Source organism: Erpetoichthys calabaricus, chromosome 7 (assembly GCF_900747795.2).
Source record: "Erpetoichthys calabaricus chromosome 7, fErpCal1.3, whole genome shotgun sequence".
NCBI lineage: Eukaryota > Metazoa > Chordata > Cladistia > Polypteriformes > Polypteridae > Erpetoichthys > Erpetoichthys calabaricus.
Window position 1 is genome coordinate 158,237,392 of NC_041400.2, and position 22,518 is coordinate 158,259,909.

Genomic DNA, 22,518 nt, shown 5'->3' on the forward strand with positions numbered 1-22,518 from the left:
CATAAACATGCGACTCCCTACTTTGCTAAAAGCTACAGTTTCCCTTTGAATCCTCCAGTATATCAAAATTTGCTGTGCCCCATCGAGGAGAAGGAGGAGGAGGGTATGGGGGCTTGTCCACCACACTGAGGCTAAGTCCACAATACTGCATTTTCATTTAAAAACCAAGTGTTTAAGTGAAATGTGCTGATTAGGCTCTGTGTGATTCTGAGTGAGAGTAGGCCCTGCGATGGACTGGCATCTTCTTAAGACGGTTACCTGCCTTGCACTCAGTGGCAGGGAACATTACTTGTTTTAATTAATTTTATTACTCATTACTTACAACTAACTAACTAAATATGTTGCATAGTTGATTATTATCTATATATATAATTCACTAAGCCGCCTACAAGTAGCCACCCATGGAAAGCACGCAAGACAGCCACGCCCATCAACTCTAAGACCATTGGATACGAAGACAACTCACAGAGCCACGCCCACCAACTCGGACGCAGTAACTCACAACACCGGGCGTCATTCACGTTCATCTCTGCTGGACTCCACATGCACCTCTGAGCCACGTTGACTTTTCATTAGTCAACCTCAGTGGAACCTCGGTTCACACATAGGCAGCGCGAGAGAGAGCCACGCACACACACAGGCAGTGCCAGAGAGAGACAGAGGCACACACACAGGCAGCGCGAGAGAGAGAGCCACGCGCACACACACAGGCAGCGCCAGAGAGAGACAGAGGCACACACACAGGCAGCGCGAGAGAGAGAGCCGCACACACACACACAGACAGCGCCAGAGAGAGACAGAGGCACACAGGCAGCCCGAGAGAGAGAGCCGTGCGCACACACACAGGCAGCCTGAGAGAGTGCCACGCGCACACACACAGGCAGCCCGAGAGAGAGCCACGCGCACACACACAGGCAGCCTGAGAGAGAGAGCCGCGCACACACACAGGCAGCGCGAGAGAGAGAGCCGCGCGCACACACAGGTAAGTGCCAGAGAGAGACAGAGGCACACAGGCAGCCCGAGAGAGAGAGAGAGAGCCGGGCACACACACAGGCAGCCCGAGAGAGAGAGCAGTGCACACACACAGGCAGCGCCACAGAGAGACAGAGGCACACACATAGGCTGCACGAGAGAGAGCCGCGCATACACACTTGCAGTGCCAGAGAGAGCCACGCACACACACAGGCAGTGCGAGAGAGACAGAGGCACACACACAGGTAGTTAGGAAGGCAGTTAAAGAATGCACTGGGCTTGATTTTGTTTTCACTTCTGTTTACAGTGATTGGTTCATAGTGTGCACTGTTGCGATGTTACTTTTCTTGGTGTTTATTAAATTATGGATTTTTTCAAATGTTCATTTTTTCCCTGTGCTTAAAACTCATTAAAAAAAAAAGTGTTTTTAGCCAGCGGTTGGTAGCGCTATAGCGCAAACTATTGCAGTGTTAGTTTTCTCTGTTGTTCAAGGTTTTCTCAGTGTTATTCAATGTTTTTACATTTAGTTTACTATTACGCTGTGCATTCTATGGTTTAGTTAACTATATTTGTGCTTAAAAACTTAAAATATATATTTATATACAGTTCGTACAGTCTGGAACTGATTAATTGTATTTACATACAATCCTATGGGAGAAATTGCTTCGGTTCACGATCAAATCAGTTTACGACCAGAGTTCTGGAACGAATTATGGTTGTGAACCAAGGTTCCACTGTATTCTTTTCGGTTATGACGCACGACCACATCCACCATGGCAAACTGTTTTACACGCCATGGTCTTAGAGTTGGTGGGCGGGTCTCCGTGAGTTTCTCTTGCGAGCAGGCACATGACCAGGCAGTGTGTATGCTTCGAGAACGAGGGTGGACGCGGCAGGACTATCTAAGAAGAGGCATGTTTGTCACGGATGTGAATTGCTGTATGCGGCGTGTAAAACAGTTTGTTGCGGATGTGAATCGCTGTATGCAGCGTGTAGAACAGTTTGCGAGGGGTATCCCATGGTCTTACAGTTGGTGGGTGGGTCTCTTTTAGTTGCTTTTTCGAGTGGGCACATGACCAGGCAGTGTGTATGCTTCGAGAGCAAGGGTGGACGCGACAGCACCATCTAAGAAGAATTCTATTTGTCGCGGATGTGAATCGCTGTATGCAGCGTGCAAACAATTTGTTTGTCGCGGATACGAATCGCTGTATGCAGCATGTAAAACTGTTTGCAAGGGGTATTCCATGGTCTTAGCAGTGTCTATACTTCAATGTGAATCGCTGTATGCAGCATGTAAAACTCTGTATTGTATGTTGCCCTCTCCAGTTACATCTTTTCATTCACCTACAGTCGTATCCTCAAAACCAACCCCATTTGGACAACTGTGTCTTTCAGGAAGTGTTCACCCATCAATACATAATTATATGCGGCGTATGCTATGCCGTGGGTTGGCTAGTAAAATATAATTTGTTACAAACCATGTATTTCTTCTTTTGGATGAAAAATGGCATGTTTCACTGGCCAGCATTTGTTATTAAATCCAAAGTCCACCAACCTAGACAAAACTGACCATAAACAGCCAAATGTGATTGTTTTCTTGTGTTTTATAAATATGTTTAGTCCTTTATATTCTGTGAAGTGAACAACATTTGTCCCCGTTTCATTCCCAAAGAGAGCCTGTGAAGATTCCTGGTATGAATACCGGCCATTGTACTACTAGATCACACTGTTTCTACATATCTATAGGAAATGGTTGAAAACTATTTTGACACTTTATTTATAGGCTTCTGTTACTGGACTACGAGCAGTACACACTTTTCTTCTTCTATGCGACTGAGCACTTCGAAGGACCAGCATACCGTCCACCGTGTTTGCCTCTTACCCACACTAACTGCTGCTGCACTAAGCACTGACACTGGCTGACCCTAAACTGAGCCAATTAAATTTTCCCCTCACATGCAGGTGTAAATATATACTTAGAACATTTGTTCAGTTCTTTTTACTTTATTGTACACTATGCACTTCCTTGCTAGCTGCCACTAGACTGCCAGAGCATACGTGTGCACAATGTTACACCAACAGCAGAAAAAAGGCTATACTTCTGCAAAACTACGCAGCATTTCTTTTTTCTATTTTTGAGGTGGTAGGAATAAGCTTCCATAGTCACACATATCTGTTTTTTTTGTATGTATGTATTATTTTATTTAAGTAAAATACCATTAGATTGTTCGTAGGCTGCCTTTTAATGTGTTAATAATGTTTGTACCCAGATTGGGCTCATTCAGTCCTGAATTACTATAGATTAAGCAGGTTTGAGAATGTATGTAATTTAATTACTCCGGCCCAATTTTGGGCACTCCATTTCACCTAAAATATATATCTTTGGGTGAGAGTCTGTGCAAACACAGGGAGAATGTGAACAGTCAAAAATTCGACTAGGATAACCAAGCGAAAACCAAGTGAGGCCAATTGAAAAATACTAGAACAGGGGGACAATTTTCAACACAAAGGCAATTTTCTTATTTTCACCCAAGTGTTTATGAAATGTACACGTAAATGAGAATTATTTTCAAATTTAATGTATAAGATTTGCAGTGTTTTCTTGGGTTATGGCCTATACTACACCTTTGGATTGTACTATATTGTAAAAATCCCCATCAGTCTCAGTTAAATGACTGTTGAAGATTCATTATTTTAGCATTGTACATACAGTACAATAAAACGTTCTACTGAACTTATGTCAAATTGCTCTCAAGCAACTTTTTAACTTCACATCCTGGAACATGTCATTTAAAGGGTTACTTATAAGAGGATTATACTTGACCACAAGGCAGGGCATTCATAGTTTAAAGGAAAGCAGAAACTGAACAGAGAACAGCAGAAGTGAAGTAACTGTGTGCCTCTTAAGCCATAACGATAAAGAGCTGTGCCTGAGTATTGTCATACAGGCCCTCAGAAGGACTAGACTTAATGCTCTATTAGTATGCTAGACAGACCACATCTAAAGACCACAGAGTTCATATCAATGGGTTTTAAAACAAGCTTGAGAAAGTTAGAAAAAAAGAAAAAGAAAAAAAAAAGCACACAAAATACATTTCACAAGATGAAAAAACAGATCCCAGCAAAAATACTGTCATATCATTTATAAAGAACATTCATTTGCATTTAACAAATACCTGGTACAGTACGTGCATTTACCAAGGAAACACTCAGAAATGATAGGCACATGCAAATGAACACCAGCGTAGAGGTTCCAGAGTGACCCATATTTTGTTAATACAGTAATATATTAAGCCTGAAGGATTTTGAACATGTGATCACTTCCAGCCCATTCTGGCAAAGCATGCAGACACTTTATTCTGGTAAGATCCCACTGTGTTATTTGTATAGTCATAGCCCCTAACACACACACACTAAAACAAAAGATGACACCTCACAGTGGCTCTGCTCACATGTTTTATTTGACTGATGCTAATCTGCTATATCACTTGATACGTAAAACAAACCATTTTTAAAAAAAATAATCTGAGCATCCTCACACAAGCTCAATCTAAGAATCTAAATAGAACTTGAAATTGAGTTTTAATTTTAATCAAGGAATCAGATTTTTTTTTTTTTTTTATGGTTTGCATAGCAATAAAAACATGAACAGGAAAATTATTATAACAGGAAAGATCTGCTGTGAACTAAAGTGGCACGAGGCCAGTGCAAAGAACCTGTAATTTAAATTAGTGTCTTCATTTCAGTTTGTCTAAGCTTACCTACAGTGAAGTAAACTCAAACTCAAGACACAAAAATTGTTACATTTATGAGAAGGAATCATAATGCTGTGAACAAACAGCCAATACAAACCTCCATTTGTGCCCACAAAAATAACCCTGCCAGACTTCTGGTAGCAGGTCAATAGGTTCCAGTTCAGTTCATCCTCTATCTAAAGCGAATAAATAGACTTCATTTTACTTAGCAACTGATCTGGCAAGAGAAAAATCAAGCACAGTGTAAAAGTCTAGAAGATAGTGATCTACAGACCCTCAGAGTTCTCTTCATTTAAAATGTGAAAACACCAAAGGCAGAGCAAAGAGCACGGACTCCTGCCTTACAATCACAAAGACTGACAAATATGATCAAAGTCTGTAAAGGCAGTAAACGTTGGTAGTGGAGTACCAACTGCAAAATTAACTTCAAGATGGTTTTTGTTTTAAAAAACATATAGCTTGGAGTGTGTGCTTAATGAAAAGCAGGCAGCAAAGTTCAAATAATCAGGCTTGAGGAATACAGTCAGTCAGATGAAAAAGTATTTTGATCACCAAATAAATAAATACTGCACAAATCTCAATTGCACTAAATTTGGTAATTGGTGCAACTTAAATGCATTTGCATTTTTTGAGCAAAACTGGCACTGCGTGGAATTCAGAAGATTGAAGGCTGACAGAACTCCTGGCAAATCCAAGGAAATACATTGCAAAATAAGTTTATTTCATAAAGCATGTTTCAATATGAAAGACCTTTCCAATGTTCTTAATGCTTAGAAGACAGAATAATCATTTCCATCCCCTCCATTCTTCTAACCATTTTAACCAATTTAGGGTTGTGAGGAGGCAGGCATGAAGCAGGAAACAGGGTCACTAATTCACCTCACCTGCATGTCTTTGAGATGTATTTGAGGGCCAAAGTAACCAGTGGAAATTCTAAGTTAAAACAAAACGGGCTGGAATTTGAATCTAGGATACTAGATCTTTACCCTCCTTAGTGTCACACCTGCACATTACTTGGGCTGTAAAAACAGTGCCAACAGCGTTAGTCCAGAGTGTCATTAGGGCAACAGTATAGACATGTGTCGGTGTAAGACCCAAGGTTTACTCGGGCTGCAAAAGTGCCAACAGCATTAATGCCGAGCGTTACTTGGTCAACAGTATAGGCATGCCTTGCATAAGCGTCAGGTCCAAGCATTACCCAGGCAACAGTGTAGACACGTCTTCTCCTAGCTTCATAGTGGCGTCTCGTAAGAAACACCTCTCATCAACAGTGATGACAAAGTGAATCTGTCTTCAGGCAATGAAAATGAAATCTTCAGTGAAACCGAAAGGGATTCTGGGATTCTGAAAGTGACACTCTTATAATTCTCACATGTGCCAATTGTTGTTCATATTATTATTATTATTATTATTTATATCATTATTATATTTTCTACACTTCTGGCTTTGTACTTTTAGTGTTTTGCACGTTTTACAGTAGGAGACGAAAAAGAAGAAGACATTGCAGTGTTTTTTTTGAGAAAAAATGCAGCACTAAGGAGGCTACTTAGACCATTGACAGGCTATGTGTTTCACCTCAGGGTAGGTTGCTCATGCTTTACACAGCAAAGCCTTAAAAATACATTTTGGTAGATTGTAATTCTAAGTTATTTTCTCATAAACATGGGATATATTTGTTTGCAACATGAAATTGTGTTCTAAAGTTAAGCATTTTCCAAAAGATTAAAAAAAAAAAATTCTTGATACGCTGACGCTTTACAATGGAGGTTATGTGTCTTGAGGGAAAAGCTTTTCAAAACCTTACCAAATACGTTCATTTTTCAAGCTAAGACAGTTGTTGAATATTGGTCCATGTCTTTCGTTTACACACACATTGTAAAATAGTTTATACATATGTATTCTGAACAAAAAAACACCACATTATGAGATTCAACTATTTTAAAAGAAGCCAGCTGTGCACGAAAGTTCAGCACTCAGTTCTCCTGCACAAAAACCCACCAGGGGTGGATTCCTCCCAACAGACCAAATCACAGTAAACTTTTCATGCTACATGGTTAGTTTTGTTTTAATTTACTTCCGTATATATGTGAGAACTCAAACAAGTGAACAGAAAACATATCCTTACAACAAGAAAAATAGTACCAGGAATTTGTGAAAAAATTATTATTTCTAGATCCCTTTTGTTGTCACAAACACGCATGGGAAACAAAAAGTTTTCATATACTGAAACTTTTGCCGCTTCATCAGTAAGTTTTTAAGCTTTGTTTTCTGGTGGTGTTCTGTGCCCCATTGCCTCCACTGCAAAGCATCAGTGCAGGCAAGATATTTTTTAAAAATTTATAGAAAACATTTACGTTCAGAATACAATTTCAAGTGGCAAATCATTTGTGCCATGTATTTGAAGAAATAACTTTGACTTGAAAAATACAAAACTTGTCCTTTAACCACTGAAACACAGTGCCTGCCCAAATTTCTGTGTCCTACATGCACATTACAAAAACAAGAAATGTACATCTATACAACATTCATATGATGACAGTATCTGATAGAGTATACAATACAATTCCTGGTCCAGGTTTTGGACTTGTCATGTCTAGACTGCTAGCAGGAGTTTTGGCATGTGTCACCAAGTCATTGCAGACGATTACCGAGGTGGGCACATTTCACTTCTCTTTTCACATTACTACATTAGCTCACTGTAGCAGCATGTACAGTATTAAACTCAAATTCTTAATGCATGCCTATATATGTGTGTCTATATGACAGTCCTATGCTCCTTCTTGCTAAGGAGCAGCGTTGGTGGAATCAAATCTTAAACCAGACTGTTTAAATCGGTACCTATTAGCTGGTGGACTGAGCTGCCCACCTCCATTCGAAATGCTGACCTCCTCAATGTGTTTAAGAAATGTCGAGGACTCTCTTGATTGGTGAATTTCTGTCTACCTGATGTTAGATGTTTTTGTAACCAAGGAATTGTACCTTGCTTGCATTTTGCTCTGATGTCTTCACTTTTGACTATCCATTTTGTAACCTTATCCTGTAACATTTTTCCCCAAACAATCTCCCATACTGATATTTACTTGATTATGTTGACCTCTTTTGTAAGTGGTTTGGGATAAAGGCGTCTGCTAAGCAAATAAATATAACTGAAATATCTCTATTATAATAAAAAAAAAAAATCTTGGGTCGAGACGTGATAATCTCGGAAAGACACTTTTATCGTCCCGCGAGACTAGACTTTACAACCATTGGAAGCAAGATCTGTGAGATGGTGACTTTTGCATGTCACGCCTTACTTACAAACAATTTAAAACAAGATCACGGACATCTAACCTCTCAGTTGTTGGAATGCTTTTGGCAAACACACTTCATGCGCTCCCAGCTCTTAAAAATTTTTATATGTTCTAGATGGCACGTCAACAACTAAGTAAAGTTGCCCGGACCAAGTGGAATTGAAAACCTCGTAGGTCCAATCAGGGTCAGAAATAAAAGACTTCATAAAGACGTTCAAAAACATTGCCGCGATACACATGCAGAGCAGGTTAGAGATTATGAAAGCAGTGGAATTCGAAAGGCACAAAAAATGTTGGTGCGATACACATGCAGAACAAGTTAAAGAATTTGAAAGTAGAAAAATTCGAAAGTATCAAAAAAAAAAGAAAGTAAAGATCGCATTAGCACAAACAAACGTAAATTATTAATCAGTGAAATAACGGAACAGCAAAACGAGATCAAATATAAGGACATAGGTGATAAGTCAGAAGTATGTAGATATTGTAAGGCTTTAAAGTTTAAGTTGGAGACTTGTAGATCGTCAAATTTGTGTTGCCATCAGGGAAAAGTAGTGTTGCCTCGCAAATGAAGAGGCGTATCCACGAGAATTGAATGATTTGTTGTTTGGAGAAAGTGAAATCCACAAACACTACAGGCAAAATATCAGAGACTACAATAAACTTTTCAAGATCGCATCATTCAATGCTCAAAACGTAGATTTACACAATAATGGACTATACCAGGGGTCACCAACCCTATGCCCGCGGGCACCCGGCCGCCCGTTGACTTCATCTCAGTCGCCCTCTGACTTGTTCTAAAAATAGTATGTTGCCCTTGTGGTTCGCCAAAAATATAAATATATATATTTTTAATGCTGCGCCTTATGCAAATTCAAATTTCATGCAAATTTCATGGTGGTAATCAAAATAAAAAATATACATATAAAAACAATGCATTTGTATGTTTCGAGGTCATAGTTCACCTGTCACCTGTGTATGACAATTAACCCCACTTTTGCTAAAACATCCATGATTACACCAAGCTAAAAAGCATGGCTGAGAAGAGAAAGAAAACATATTTTTAACAAAGACTGAGAAGAAGAGTTGTTTTTTACATCAATACGAGATAAGTGTGTGTGTCTCATTTGTGGAGCTGTGGTGGCGATTTCAAAGCGGCACAATGTGGAAAGACACTATCAAACCACTCATGGCAGCTTCCACACAAACTCCACCTTCCCCCCACCCCCAAGAGTGCGCTTCGGGCAGAGAAAGAGCGTGAGTTAAAGGCCGCTTTGACCAAGCAGCAGTCTTTTTTCACAAGACCGCTGAAGAAGTCCAAAAAGGCAACCAAAGCTTCATTCAGAGCTACACATTATCAAATTAAAAACAATAAGACGTTTTCTGATGGAAAGATTGTTAAAGGGGCTTTGATGATAATCGCGGAGACTGTTTTTAAAGACGAGAAATATCGGTCAGATGTCATCTCAAGTCTAGCCGATGTACAACTTGGGGCTAGTACAGTGACCAGAAGAGTGTCAGCTATGTCCGAAAACTTGAATGAGCAGCTGGACAAGGACTTAAGTACATGTCGGTGGTTCAGCATCCAATGTGATGAGTCTGTGGACAGCAGCAGTACTGCTCAACTAATGGTGTTTATTCGGATGGTATTTGCAGATTTTTCTACTAAAGAAGAGCTCCTCACGCTGATACCACTGAGGACATTTACACGGGGAGTGGACATCAACAACGCGGTAAAAGCTTTCTTTGTGGAGAAAAAAGTGCCGCTGGAGAAGCTTGTGTCGGTAACTACCGATGGCGCACCGGCAATGGTAGGATGCCGTGCGGGCCTCATTGCGCATTGCAAGAATGACCCAGACTTCCCACCTTTCTTACACTACCACTGTATTATTCACCAGCAGGCGATATGTGCGAAAGTGACCGGGTTTGACCATGTAATGACGCCCGTTGTAAAAATCATCAACAGCATTCGCACCAAAGCCAAGCAACACAGGACATTCAAGGTGCTTTTGGAGGAGCTGTCCGCATAATATGGAGACCTGTTGCTATATACAGAGATCCGATGGCTCAGCAGAGGGTGGATTTTGAAACTTTTCTTGGCACTTTTGGATGAAATAAAGGAGTTCATGCAGAGCAGAGAAGAGGACACCTCCCTATTGGACAACATTGAGTGGTTGCTTGATCTTGCCTTTTTAACAGACGTCACAGAAAAACTGAACAATTTGAACTGTGAGCTGCAAGGCACAGGTAAGACTGTCACAAACATGATAAGTGCTGTAAAAGCTTTTAAAGCTAAAATGAACATTTTCTCTGCACATTTACAAAGAAAAAGTGTAGTGCAATTTTCCTCTGTGCAAAAAGTTCTAAGTGATAATGCTTCTGCATCTGTGGCTTTTGATGAAGCTGCAGAAAAATACTGCCAAGTGATTAACAGACTGATGCAAGAGTTTGAGAACAGATTTTGATCAAATTGAGCCATTTGTGTCATTCATTTCAAATCCTTTTATGTCAGTGGACATTACAGGCACAGCTGAGAACCTAAGTACAACCTTCACCTTGGATGCAGGGCAGGTAGAAATGGAAATAATAACTTTGCAAAATGACCTGCACCGCAAAGCACATCTGAGCAGCCCAAACTTTTGGAACCTAGTGGACACAGAAAAGTACAAAGCTGTCTGCACAGCAGCTATGAAGGTTGCTTGTCTTTTTTTCGGATCCACCTGTCTCTGTGAATCAGCCTTTTCGAATATGAACTTCATAAAAAATAAACACAGAACACGCCTAACTGATTCACATCTGCAGGAGTCACTGAGAGTGGCAGTGTCAAATTATACAGCAAACTAATGGACAATATGGAATGCCAGGTTTCTCACTAACTGGCAGACAAGACTTAACAGTGTTTTAGTAAAACACCATGTTACCTGGTCAATTGATCATTGTTCATTGATTAAGTCAGATTCAAAGTTGGAGTTGACACAATCTCACGTATTGGGGAAAAACACAGTTGAGCTCTGTTTTTTGTTGAATGAAATTGTGACATGTTCATTTGCACAAAATACATGTCACTTTGACAATGAAACATAAATATTCTCATTTACAAATAATTGTCAAAAAGTTATGAATGCCGTTCTTTGTAAAAAAATGTGAGTAATATTGTACGCTTTTTGGATTTTTAAAAAATATATATGTTTTCAGCTGGTAGCCCTCGAGCCATTTGGTAATCTTAAGGAAGCCCTCGGCTTTAAAAAGGTTGGTGACCCCTGGACTATACGCTATGAGAATCTGTGGTCCTGAAACAATTAAAGCTATGACAGGTTTAATTTTCGAAGAAACCACAATTCAGTCAGGTTTATATTTATGATCATGGAGAAGCGATGCAACATAGAATCGAAAGAGTAGGTAACAATTCCCATGAAAATAACAATCTCTTTAAATTGTATATCTGGATAACCAAACCCGGAGGAGGGAGAGCGAAGTGAGCAGGGGGCAGAGCCCCCTAGTATTTAAAAAATTATAAGGTTGTGAGCTACATGAAACAAATCAAGAAAGCTTTAAGCTGTTTAAGTGGATATACAGTAATGCAACTGAATGAATTGAAGAGCAACAAGAAAATAAAATACTGTATAATTGTTCCTGATACTATTAAATAAATGAAGATTTTGTTTATACTCGCCAGTAAAATCATGAGATGTATTACAATATCCACAAAAGCAGTAAAAAGAAACCTTAGCGTAGACCTGTGGCCTGGTCTTAACCTGTGTTTTCATCATATTGGAGTAGACCTTCATTTATTTCCCCCGCTGGCTAATGGATTGGCTGATCTCAAATATGGTAACAGCAAGCAGTGAGGCAACAACCAACATTACAGATGTTAATTTATCATCTCTACAAAAATCAACATCAAATGTTAAGTTAAAGGGAAAAACAGTAGGACTACCAAAATCGGCGTCAACTTACTGTAGCAAACTGTTTCATTTTATGAGATAAACCAAGAGATACAAAAAAATTTTTTAACCAGTTCTACTGCTGATAAAGTATACGAAGGCTATAAAAAGTATCTGACCATCTTCACGTTATCGTTATGTAGCACTGAATTACAGTGCATTTAATTTGGCTTTTTTGACACTGATCACAGTTAAAGGGAATACTTATGGAATTAATCGTTTTGAGTTCTAAATTTGTACTTAATTTAGATCACTTTGCAAAGACTTGTGTTCACTTTGACATTTCTGTTGAATGTTACTTAAAGCAACGTACAAAGACACCCTTATAGCAAGATCAGCTTTCCAGATCTTTTTGGAATTGCAGCACTTCTTCAGTTTGACAAGAGCGTTTCTCTGTCTTTGAATATCCTTTGCCTTCTCTTCCAGTATGTTTTGCACATTTCTGCTGAAAAGTGTCAAAAAAGCCAAATAAAATCCATATGACAATAAAATGTGAAAATGTCAATATATATTTGAAAAACCTACCTATAGCAAGTAACAGTACTAAACAGCAACATTTATTTCTGCAGCACATTTTCACACACAAGATGTACCTCCAACTGCTTTAAAAAATGTCAAAGAAATACTTACAAGAAAAATTACGTTATGCAAGAATAATAATGAATAAGCAATAAAAAATAACAACCAACATTTTCCCTAATGAACAAACCCTTCCAAGTCATTTCAAATTTGAGACAATCATGTAAGATGAACAAAGGATTAATGACATTCAAACATATTTTAAGGAAGCAAGTAAGTAACCCCCAGTTCCGCAAGTTCCAAAAAGAACACTATCATGTTTCCTACTCTGGTTTTAAATGATATTTTCAAACATACATGGAAAGGAACAAGTGATTTACCAGCACTCTCCATCCATCATCTAAACCAGGGCTGAGGGAGTCAGGGCCTACGTCAGTGGTCTACAGCACAATAAGGGAAGCAACTCAAAATGTTCTGCCAGTCCACTGCAAGTTACTCAGAGTTAACAATTAGCCCAACATACGCTTCTTCAAGAAGAGAGGCAAAAATCAACAGCTCGGTTTAGTTTATACCTAAACACTTAAAAACTGATCACACCACACAGTAATTACCAATACATACCTGGGGCCACTGCCTATGACAACTGTGATACCTTTAACAGCTGTTTGTCAGCCGCAGTTGTCTTATAAACTGCTAAATATAAAAATCATGGGCTGTTATGCTCAGATTATTTTATGGACTAGTGAAACCGCATTTGGAGTATTGTGTGCAGTTCTGGACACCATGCTACAAGAAAGGCATAGCAGTACTTGGAGCTATGCAGATGAGAGCAACCAATTGCGTCCCAGGACTGAAGGACCTGTCATACTTTGACAAACTTAAGACAATTAAACCAGTTTAGTCTTGAGCAGAGGAGACTCCATGAAGATCTAATCCAGATCTTCAAAATCCTCAAAGGCATTGATAAAGTAAGTCCATCAGAAATCTTTCAGCTTAAGGGTGAATCACATACTTGAGGATGCCAGTGGAAATTAAGGAGAAGCGCATTTACTGCGGAAGCAAGAAAACACTACTTTATGCAAAGAGTTGCGGGAGTCTGGACAAACTACCAAGACTTGTAGTTGAAGCAGAAACTTCAACAACCTTTAAGAACAATCTGGATGAAATATTGAGACACCTTAACTATTAGCTAAACAAATGATCTCAATGGACTGAATGCCCTCTCATTTGTCAGATTTCTTATATTATAATATTATCTTAAAAGAATGCGCTACCTAAAATATAATTGGTTTGTGTACTCATTCCATTGCACCTATAGTGATAGCTGAGAATTTATTCTTTTTAATTGTCATGGAGAACAGAGATAATAAAATTTGTGATACTATGAGCTACAGAAGAGAACAGCAGCAAACAATATGAAAATTTCCATTGAAAAATCTCTAATTACTGGTGTCACACAATTGAAATGTCAAATATCCAGTCATATGCTCCCAACATCTCAAATGGTTTTTTTTTTTGCTAAAATATTGTTAATGTAGCCATTCTGGAAAATCCATTCACATTTGCCAATGAAGCACAGTCAAGATAACTGAGCTTTTTCAACTGAAGACCCACTGCACCACCCCAGTTTTATGGCACGAACAGTTTGTTTCGCATATTTAAGTCTTGCTCTAACCATCCCATTAAGTAAATACAGTAGCCAAATTATGTAGCAATTATCAAGTAGGCAATAATCCTGAAGATGTGACATGGTGAATGAGTTACACAGAGGAAGGACAGAATTGAGCAACAGTGTGATGAATACTGTACAAGAAAGGAAACAAACAATCTGGTGATTGCAATCTTTACCGTGTGTATGCCAAAGGAAAGAATTTAAATACAAAGTGTTACAAGGTAGAGCTATATCTACAGATGACAGTGTAAATGAACAAAGAACACTGCCAGAACCATTCAGCCTCGACACAATCTAAGGTACAGATGCAAAAAGGAACCATTCAGACCAATTCCAAGGTTCAAAAAAAAAAAATTTACACCTGGGGCACTGCTCCAGTTTGCATGAACACCAGCGTGACCTTACTTGTAAATGATTAGGTTTGCATGTCTGTCTGTTACACCCATGAAACTCTCTAAAAGGCTGGGCATTTCACTTAACATGAAAGAGTAATAACCAGACACAATCATATCAAGTTGACTTTAGGATGCTTCTACAATGTAATATTTCTGAAGCAAACCAAGAACCTCTCATCACTCATGCATTCACACACGTCTGATCTATATGTGAACAACAGACATGGACAACATATTTACTATACAGATGTGACAGTGAAAATTTCAGGAAAACTCTTCAGGGAGTATGTAAAAACCAGCTTATGTCCTAGCTGACAGCTTCGGCCTTTAGTTTATGACACCATAAACGTGTTACTCCACTTATTGCCTCCATTCCAGTATCGCCCATTGACAATTCACTGTCACAGACTGAACTGTTGTTGCACTCAAGCACCGTGGACTATTTTTGGCAAGCATTATATATGCTTATAAGAATCCCAGTTCTTTCTTGGTACTGATGACAACCAGATTCACATGTGTAGGTAGCACAACTGTGCAGCACCAGAATAGTGGGTAATAGATACCACCACCTATGACAGTCATTGTCTGCTACTACTCATTATTGGGAATCTGGCTGCTCACTGAAAACTCAAGATTGCCTTGTCAGTTACAGCACAACTATTAACATCAGGCCTGACTGACAAACAGACATTTCCCTATTGATCCCCAAAGGAGAATTCACATCTTCCGACAGCAACATAAAACAAATTGTGCAAAACTGGAAAAAAAAAACAGAGCAAGTTACTACGAAAGCACACAACCCACTACCACACAAAGTAATAACATAAAGGGCAGCATGATTTTCATCCCATATTGCAGAATCCATGTGTGTGATGGCAAATGAATTTCCAAATTGGCTGTTAGTACATAAGTAGGTCCTGTAATGGACACCCTGTCTAGTTTTTTCCAGCCTTGCACCAAGTGCTGCCAAGATAGGCTGTATCACCGCTTAAGCAAATCTGAGAATGTATGCATATGTGATATCAAGAAATGTTACTCCTATGCCAATGTGTCTAATAAAACTGGCTAGAGTGGAGATGGACTGTTAGAAGGAGGTATTATATGGTCAGATCGCTACAGGTGAAAAGTGGTAGTCGTCATTCCAACAATGCTGTGCATTTGAATTAAAAACAGGTTGCTTCACCAATGAATGAGGAGGAAAGGCAGATCCACAATTCAAACATACTGCACTGTGGGAAAGACGGATGCCCTGTTTACAATTCATTGCAGAGTTTTCAGGAAGTAATTGTTATAAATATTTTAACAAAAAAACATTTTGACCATATGGATGGATATTGGACAAGCGGATTATGTGACTCAAGTTATGCAAAAAAAAATTTTTAATTTTCTTCCATGGGCGCTTTCAACATTGTTTGGCACTGTCAAGCACTGGCCACTTATCGACCCCACTGAGTTTCACTATTCAATGTTTAATTTCTCAATGAAAACATAACTACATAGAGGAAATAACAGTTAAAAATAAATAAATAATATATAAACACAGTATATATATATGCAGAAAGCATTCCTTTAAGGTGCTTCAGGATAAGGCAACATGCAGTGATTAGGCACCAGTATTCATAACACCCTCTCATATTGCCATTATTCTCTTTTCTGCCACTGTCTTCACTAAGTCTTAGGTCAGTCTGGAAATATAGTTGGCCTTTCTAATCATTTTACTTGGGCACTGGACATACCCTGCACTGATGTCATATACCATCTGAATAATGTATGATCTAATGCTGGGCCATCACCCTATACAGCATACATGATGTCAGCACTATCCAAGAACCTAGCTAAAATAAAATATGCGACAGACCCTGATGAGCAAAAGCAATCTACCCATTTGGTGATAGACACCTAGAGTTTTGACTGTAGATGAAGGGACATCACAGTAAATAGACTTATTCTTCTACAGAAAGCAGACAAAACTAAAATGAAAAATGGTCATAAGTAAATAAAAAGTTTAGACTTCACTACAAAACAAACAAAAGAGAAACATGAGTCACCCAAGAAAGGAGAACAAGACAAATGCAGAAGGAAGAAGTGCATGAAAAACGTGCTATGAATGAAGAACTACAGAAGTGTGTAGTGGTTGCTCTTTGGTGGTGATATTTTAAAATATGACATTCAGAAAAAGAATTATAAATAAATAAATTGTTATGGAATAGTCCACACAGAACTCTGATGTAACTTTCACTTTAGTGATGCCATAGGAAATCACTCACCGGAAGATTTTACAATATAACACAATTGTTTGCACACTTTTATTATGTTCATAAATAAATGTAAAGTAAAAAGAACGAGAACATGAAGGAAGTGAACAACTGAGATAATATTTAGTTTGAAACAAAACACATTGGGTTAAATGAAGTAAACAAGCTGCACTGACAGACAGATTGGCATGGGGTGGCTTAATGCCTCCATGCACGTCGACCTTTACAGAAGTAGTGTGTTCATTTCTTTCTTTTAATAATTCAGCATGGACTCTGGTAGGTCACACAAATTGTCAGTACCTTTGCTTACTGTATAAATATGACAGCGAGCGAATGTGTGTTTGTGTGCGCGCACCTCCGTGTACGTTCATGAATATTTAAACAAATTATGTATGTCAAAAACTACTTGTGCAAACAATTTATACTCAATTGGCCTGGTCCTATGATTTAACAGAGAAGACCGCAAAATTCCTGGTTAAACTAAACAATTTGTATGGCAGTTTGCATTGGACATACGTCAAACCGTTTCTGAAGGATATGGGAAGAGGTTCTTGACTAAACTGAACCAAAACAGGTCTGGAGCCTGTAACAAGACAAACATGATGCAACTTGTTTTCTGAAGTTATTGTTGTACATAGGTCTCCATAGACACTCATATCACTTTTGTTGATATTTTGAGCAACACAGACTTAACTCAATTGTGACGTTTTCACCCCATCTTCAAAATTCCATTTACATCAAAGTAAAATCACAACATTAATAATAATAATTCTTTACATTTATATAGCGCTTTTCTCAGTACTCAAAGCGCTTTCCGCACAGGGAGGACCCGGGAAGCGAACCCATGATCTCCTTATTGCAAAGCAGCAGCACTACCACTGCGCCACTGTTCTACATCCAAAGATAGAATGGATTACAAAAAAAACTTACATGGTAATGAACAGATAAGGGCTAGACATCAGAAGGAGCATTTATACTGCACATTATCTCATTAATTCATTCATTTTGTGAATTTCCTTCATCTGCATGAGTAAATGAGAACAAACACCCCTTTATTTCTTGTGATTTTTTAAGTGACATGTCTGTAGGAAAGTCGATATATAAAAATAAAAACACACTTATCATCAGTGGGCTTATGAGACACAGAGAATGAAAATAATACATGTGCAGTACATATCCATACATTTTCAAAGATGATGGCTCTTTACTATTCACAGACCCATTCAGTCTTAGGATGGATGGTTACAGGTATTAAAACTAATCTTGCACTTCTTAAGTCCTAATTAACTCCTCATGCATTCCACAGAGGCAACCCTGGCTGTATGTAACTGGAAGAAGTGGGGGGGTTGGGGAAGAGGGGCCCTGACAGCACGAAGCTCCTTCAGATACTGAAAACCAGCAATGAACTTGAAAGTCAGTCCTCTCTTCAAAGATCAGCCTCAGTTCACTACAGTTTGGTTACATTATGAAAGAGGTGCTGAAGCACGCTAATATATAAATTTACCATAAACATCATCAAGATGCAAATAAAGCAAAGTGTAGCAAAGTGTGCACTAGTTGCATCACATTATTAAAATTGTTAATTTTAAAAAACTTACTAATAAACATCCAGAACAAACATTGCCTTCTCTTCACAAAGATAAAAATCAGACTGTGAGAAATGAAGAATCTGAGTCATCAAAGGTCCAAGTCAGCGGTTCCCAAGTTCAGTCCTGGGGTATCACTGAGGCTGTGGGTGTTCATTCCAACCAGTGCCACAAATACATGGTTCATTCGTACTTCTATATAATCTAATTATTCCTTTTATTTTTTATCTTGCATTCAGAAATAAATGAAGGTATATTTACAAGTAAATACAATTCAGAAATTTGAATTTTTGCAATATATTTAAATGGTAACTGTTTTTTACCATATTCTTTTTAATACACCTTTTACTATGGCGTTTACTCTTAATTGCATCCCAATAATGATGATTAATAATAAACAGTACAAACCCGGGTTCAAATGACAAAGGGGCTTCTTTAGCATAAAATTTTCTTGTGAGCTAATTAAGAAGAAACCGCTTCAATGACAAGAGTAAAAAAAAAACTAAGATCTTAAAAAGCAAGACAAAGAACAAAATGTAGTGTCCTGCATATAAATGCTTGCTATATCCGCCTAAAAATTTAGCAAACCCATTTTGTAATTTTTAGATTGACACAAAGGCAGAAACTGGAAAACATCAACTTATGTAATAAAGACAGTGCTCCAGTTAAAAAGCAGAAGGTGGCTGGGGTGAACCCCTGCAGTTAAGGTGTTCTGCAGGACTGAACTTCAGGACCACTAAGCCTTTTGTTCCTAAGTAACACACAAATATACTCTATGTAACACTGAAGCAGCAGCTCTTCTTTGACATTCAGGGTTATATGCACCCAAGTCTACACTGCTCATCACTAACTGTTAGTATTTGGATACAATTTAAAGAGCAAACTCCAGAGAAAAGAACTGAATGTAAATAAAACTGGTATAAAACATTTAAGCGCTTATGACGAAGAAAATACATTTCTGAATTTAATCTAAATACAAATATTACATTAGTGCACTCTTCTGAATGCAGAATAACAAAAGAAAAAAGACTAGCTAAATAATAATTAGACTAAAGAGACATTAACTGACCCACTGGTTTATAAAAACAGGCTAGAATGAAACAAGTCGCTACAGCGGTACTCCAAGTCCTGGTCTATGAGAACTTCTACAAATCAGGGAATCTTTCTGTAAGCCCCGCCCACCTCACGAGGTGCCAGCCAGCGCGCGTCTCGCAAAACAGACAATTAAGTTTACAAGATAACGGAACCAGTCGCCTGAGCGATGCGAACAAAAGTGCGCCTCTCGGGTTTTGTTGGACCAGAATGTGCTAGCACAGTAAGTTATAAGTGTTCCGTAACTTCGGGCGTTATCGAATTGCGACCCTAGGCAAAGTAGTAAACGGGGCTTCTTCGTCGTTAACTCGTGAAACTGCACTTTCCTGTAAATGTCTCATTCTTGCGCACCCAATCGGAGAGTGGCTGCGGAGTTGCCAAGCCAATAACGGTCTTTCAGACAGCAATCCCCACCCTGATCCCAATGCTTACTGAAGAAATTTCCCTCAGTCGTTCCCGAAATACCAAAGCGATGGATGTTTCACCAGGAAAGGCACTACAAATGCAACGCAAAATATACATATTTATTATTTACACTTCAGTAGAAATCGATAAATAGATCTGCTATTTGTGCATATACTAACAAGTGACGTTCTATCCGTTTTACTAATGCAGCGACGCTGTATGCATTACCTCTAAAAGACTATTCACCACCCACACCCCGCCAACCTGGTCATATTACCTTTTTGGACGTGAATGATGTCCGGGTAATTGGCGAGATGCCCTTGGTACAGTGCCAGTAAATCCATCACTGGGTCCAAATCTTGTTTGGGTTGCTCTGCAAAGTACTCCCCGATTGCATCGTAAGTCTCGCCGGTGTAGGCGATGGCGTGATTGAGCGCCCCAGAGTACATCTGTTGATCGAGCTCGAAAGCTTGGCTGAGGTATCGGAAGGACTGACCCACTTTCTGGTACTCCTTCTTAAAGCCGGTGATTTGTTTCCTGGCAAACTCGCTGGCAGTGTTGGTGAGTTGCAAGACGCCGTCGTCCATCTTTTTAGTGAAGGTCTTGAAGCCGTCGATCTTTGCCTCCACGTCCTGCAAGTCAAGCGGATTAGCCGGCGTACTGATAGTCAGGAAGAAGTTAGCTCCCACCATTTCATCTTTCTCCGCTTTCCTTTTGCCCAGCTTCCAGCTCTTCTCGTCTGTGCTGCTGCACGTCAGAAAATGCTGGAAAACGTCGCAGCGAGCAAGCACCGGGTGGCTAGTCATGTGGTTCATCCACCAGATGAGCCCTCTCCTCCTCTTGGAGATGAAATCCTCCTCGAAGCGCCCGGTGGCTTGCTTCTCGGGGATGTGCGGCACGGAGATCACTGGGAACTTCTCGACTAGTCGCGCGTACAGCCAGTCGAAGTGCTTGTAACGCCGGTTCACTGGGTTGTGCGTGTGGGTGGGCGTCAGTTTGTAGGAGATGTAACTCTTCATCCCTTTAAACTTGGTCTGCTTAGTTGGGTCGTCGATGGTGCACGTGAACGGGTAAGGGTTTTCCTGCCACTCGGGGCCATACTGGCCCATCACCACGCAGATCTTATCCCCGTCTTTCACAAAGCCTGCTGCCTCTCCTAGAATGAACGCCTCGCCACCGGACTTGACAAAGGTGGAGAAGCGGTTGAGGTTGCGGCTCACGGTGGCCGAGCTTTTGGCGCCGTGCTGTGCGTTTGAGCCCCGCGACACAGACGAAGCGTCCGAGCGGGTGGACACGCGATATCTGCCGACTCCGCTTCCGTCGTAATCCGGATAGCTCCCTCCGCTAACCACGCCGGGTTCGTCCGCCACTGTTGAGTTGTCATCCCAGTCATCGTCCCAGTCGTCATCGCTGCCCTGGCTCACCTGGGAGCTATGCTGTTGTTGGTGCTGTTGCTGCTGCAGGGGTACTTGATGAGACGGAGTGGCGAAAGTGATGAAGCCGGAGGCGGGAGTGTGACTGAAGCTGTCCTGCTGGGGCAGACTAGGGTACGCTGAGACGCTGGGGACATTGGCGTACCGGGAGCCGGGATAGCCATCTGTAGTGCCTGTGCTGTTGAAAGCAGAGTGCGGATCGCTCCTGAGGACCTCCACATAAGAAGCCGGGAAGAGACCCCTCTCTCCCCGGGAATTCATTCCCTCCAACCAACCCTCAATATCAGTCTCACTGTACAGAGTCACAATTTCATTCTCCTGCACTGAGATTTCACCGGGGTTCTCGGAGCTGAAGTCGTACAAAGCTCTGGCTTTCAGCGCCATAGTCCCGAGCCAGTGAACAATCACTAATAATTCCCAGAGATCACGACCGCTGCGCGTACTTCAGGAATACAGGGTCGGACTGGCGGCACTTGAAATACAACGAACGACTTTAAATCCACCGCTCTAAATGCATTTCATACGCCGTGCACGTGGTCTTCCAACTTAAATCGCAGCAGCATCCAGTAATTTATGAAAAGTCGCTGTGAGCCACCCTAGTAGACTTCTCCGCTCTAAAGAAGCTGCGACGCTACTAGTCTGCTGTGCCTCTCTCTCTGCCTCTCCTCCCTTCTCTCTCTCTCTCTCTCTCTCTGCTCGTGCGAATCACAACAGCGCCACACACACACACAGCCAGACATTGCTAACCAACCACAGACTCAAGGAGCGGATGGAGGCATCACAAATCGACAGTAGAGAATTTGTTTATTAATCTTTTTAGCATGGGCATAGATAGATGCTCATTAGCTTTGAAGTGCACTTTAAATACTGAATCGGTATAATTCTGCCATCGCATTTCTCGTACACATCTATAGCATTACGTTTAACTCGTTAAGTGTTCTATAGAATACCTTTTCAAGGGTCTTATAAATCAGATCTTCGTTTAAAACCGATTTTGCCTAGAAACTAGCCTGATCTTTTAAGTCAAATTCAGACATGGAGTGCACATCACGCATCAGCAATAGTATCCGCCCCGTCAGATAATGCATCATATCACTAATTCATTATGTAACTTTCTTAATCACGGTCGAATCCTTATTATATATAGTGCCATTACAGCACGCAACCCGCACTGCCTCAAGGAGACACGAATACATTATA

The 22,518-nt window shown here is 40.1% G+C and overlaps 1 protein-coding gene across 1 annotated transcript in view; it reads right to left on the reverse strand.

The window, feature by feature from the left end:
• snx18a (sorting nexin 18a) overlaps positions 1-21,990 on the reverse strand; it is a 99,806-nt gene extending 77,816 nt beyond the window's left edge. Inside the window, exon 1 of the mRNA XM_028805615.2 lies at positions 20,163-21,990. Coding sequence (XP_028661448.2) covers positions 20,163-21,702 — 1,540 coding nt within the window. The 5' untranslated portion in view covers positions 21,703-21,990. The remainder of the gene's footprint in view (positions 1-20,162) is intronic.
• Positions 21,991-22,518: the final 528 nt, after the last annotated feature.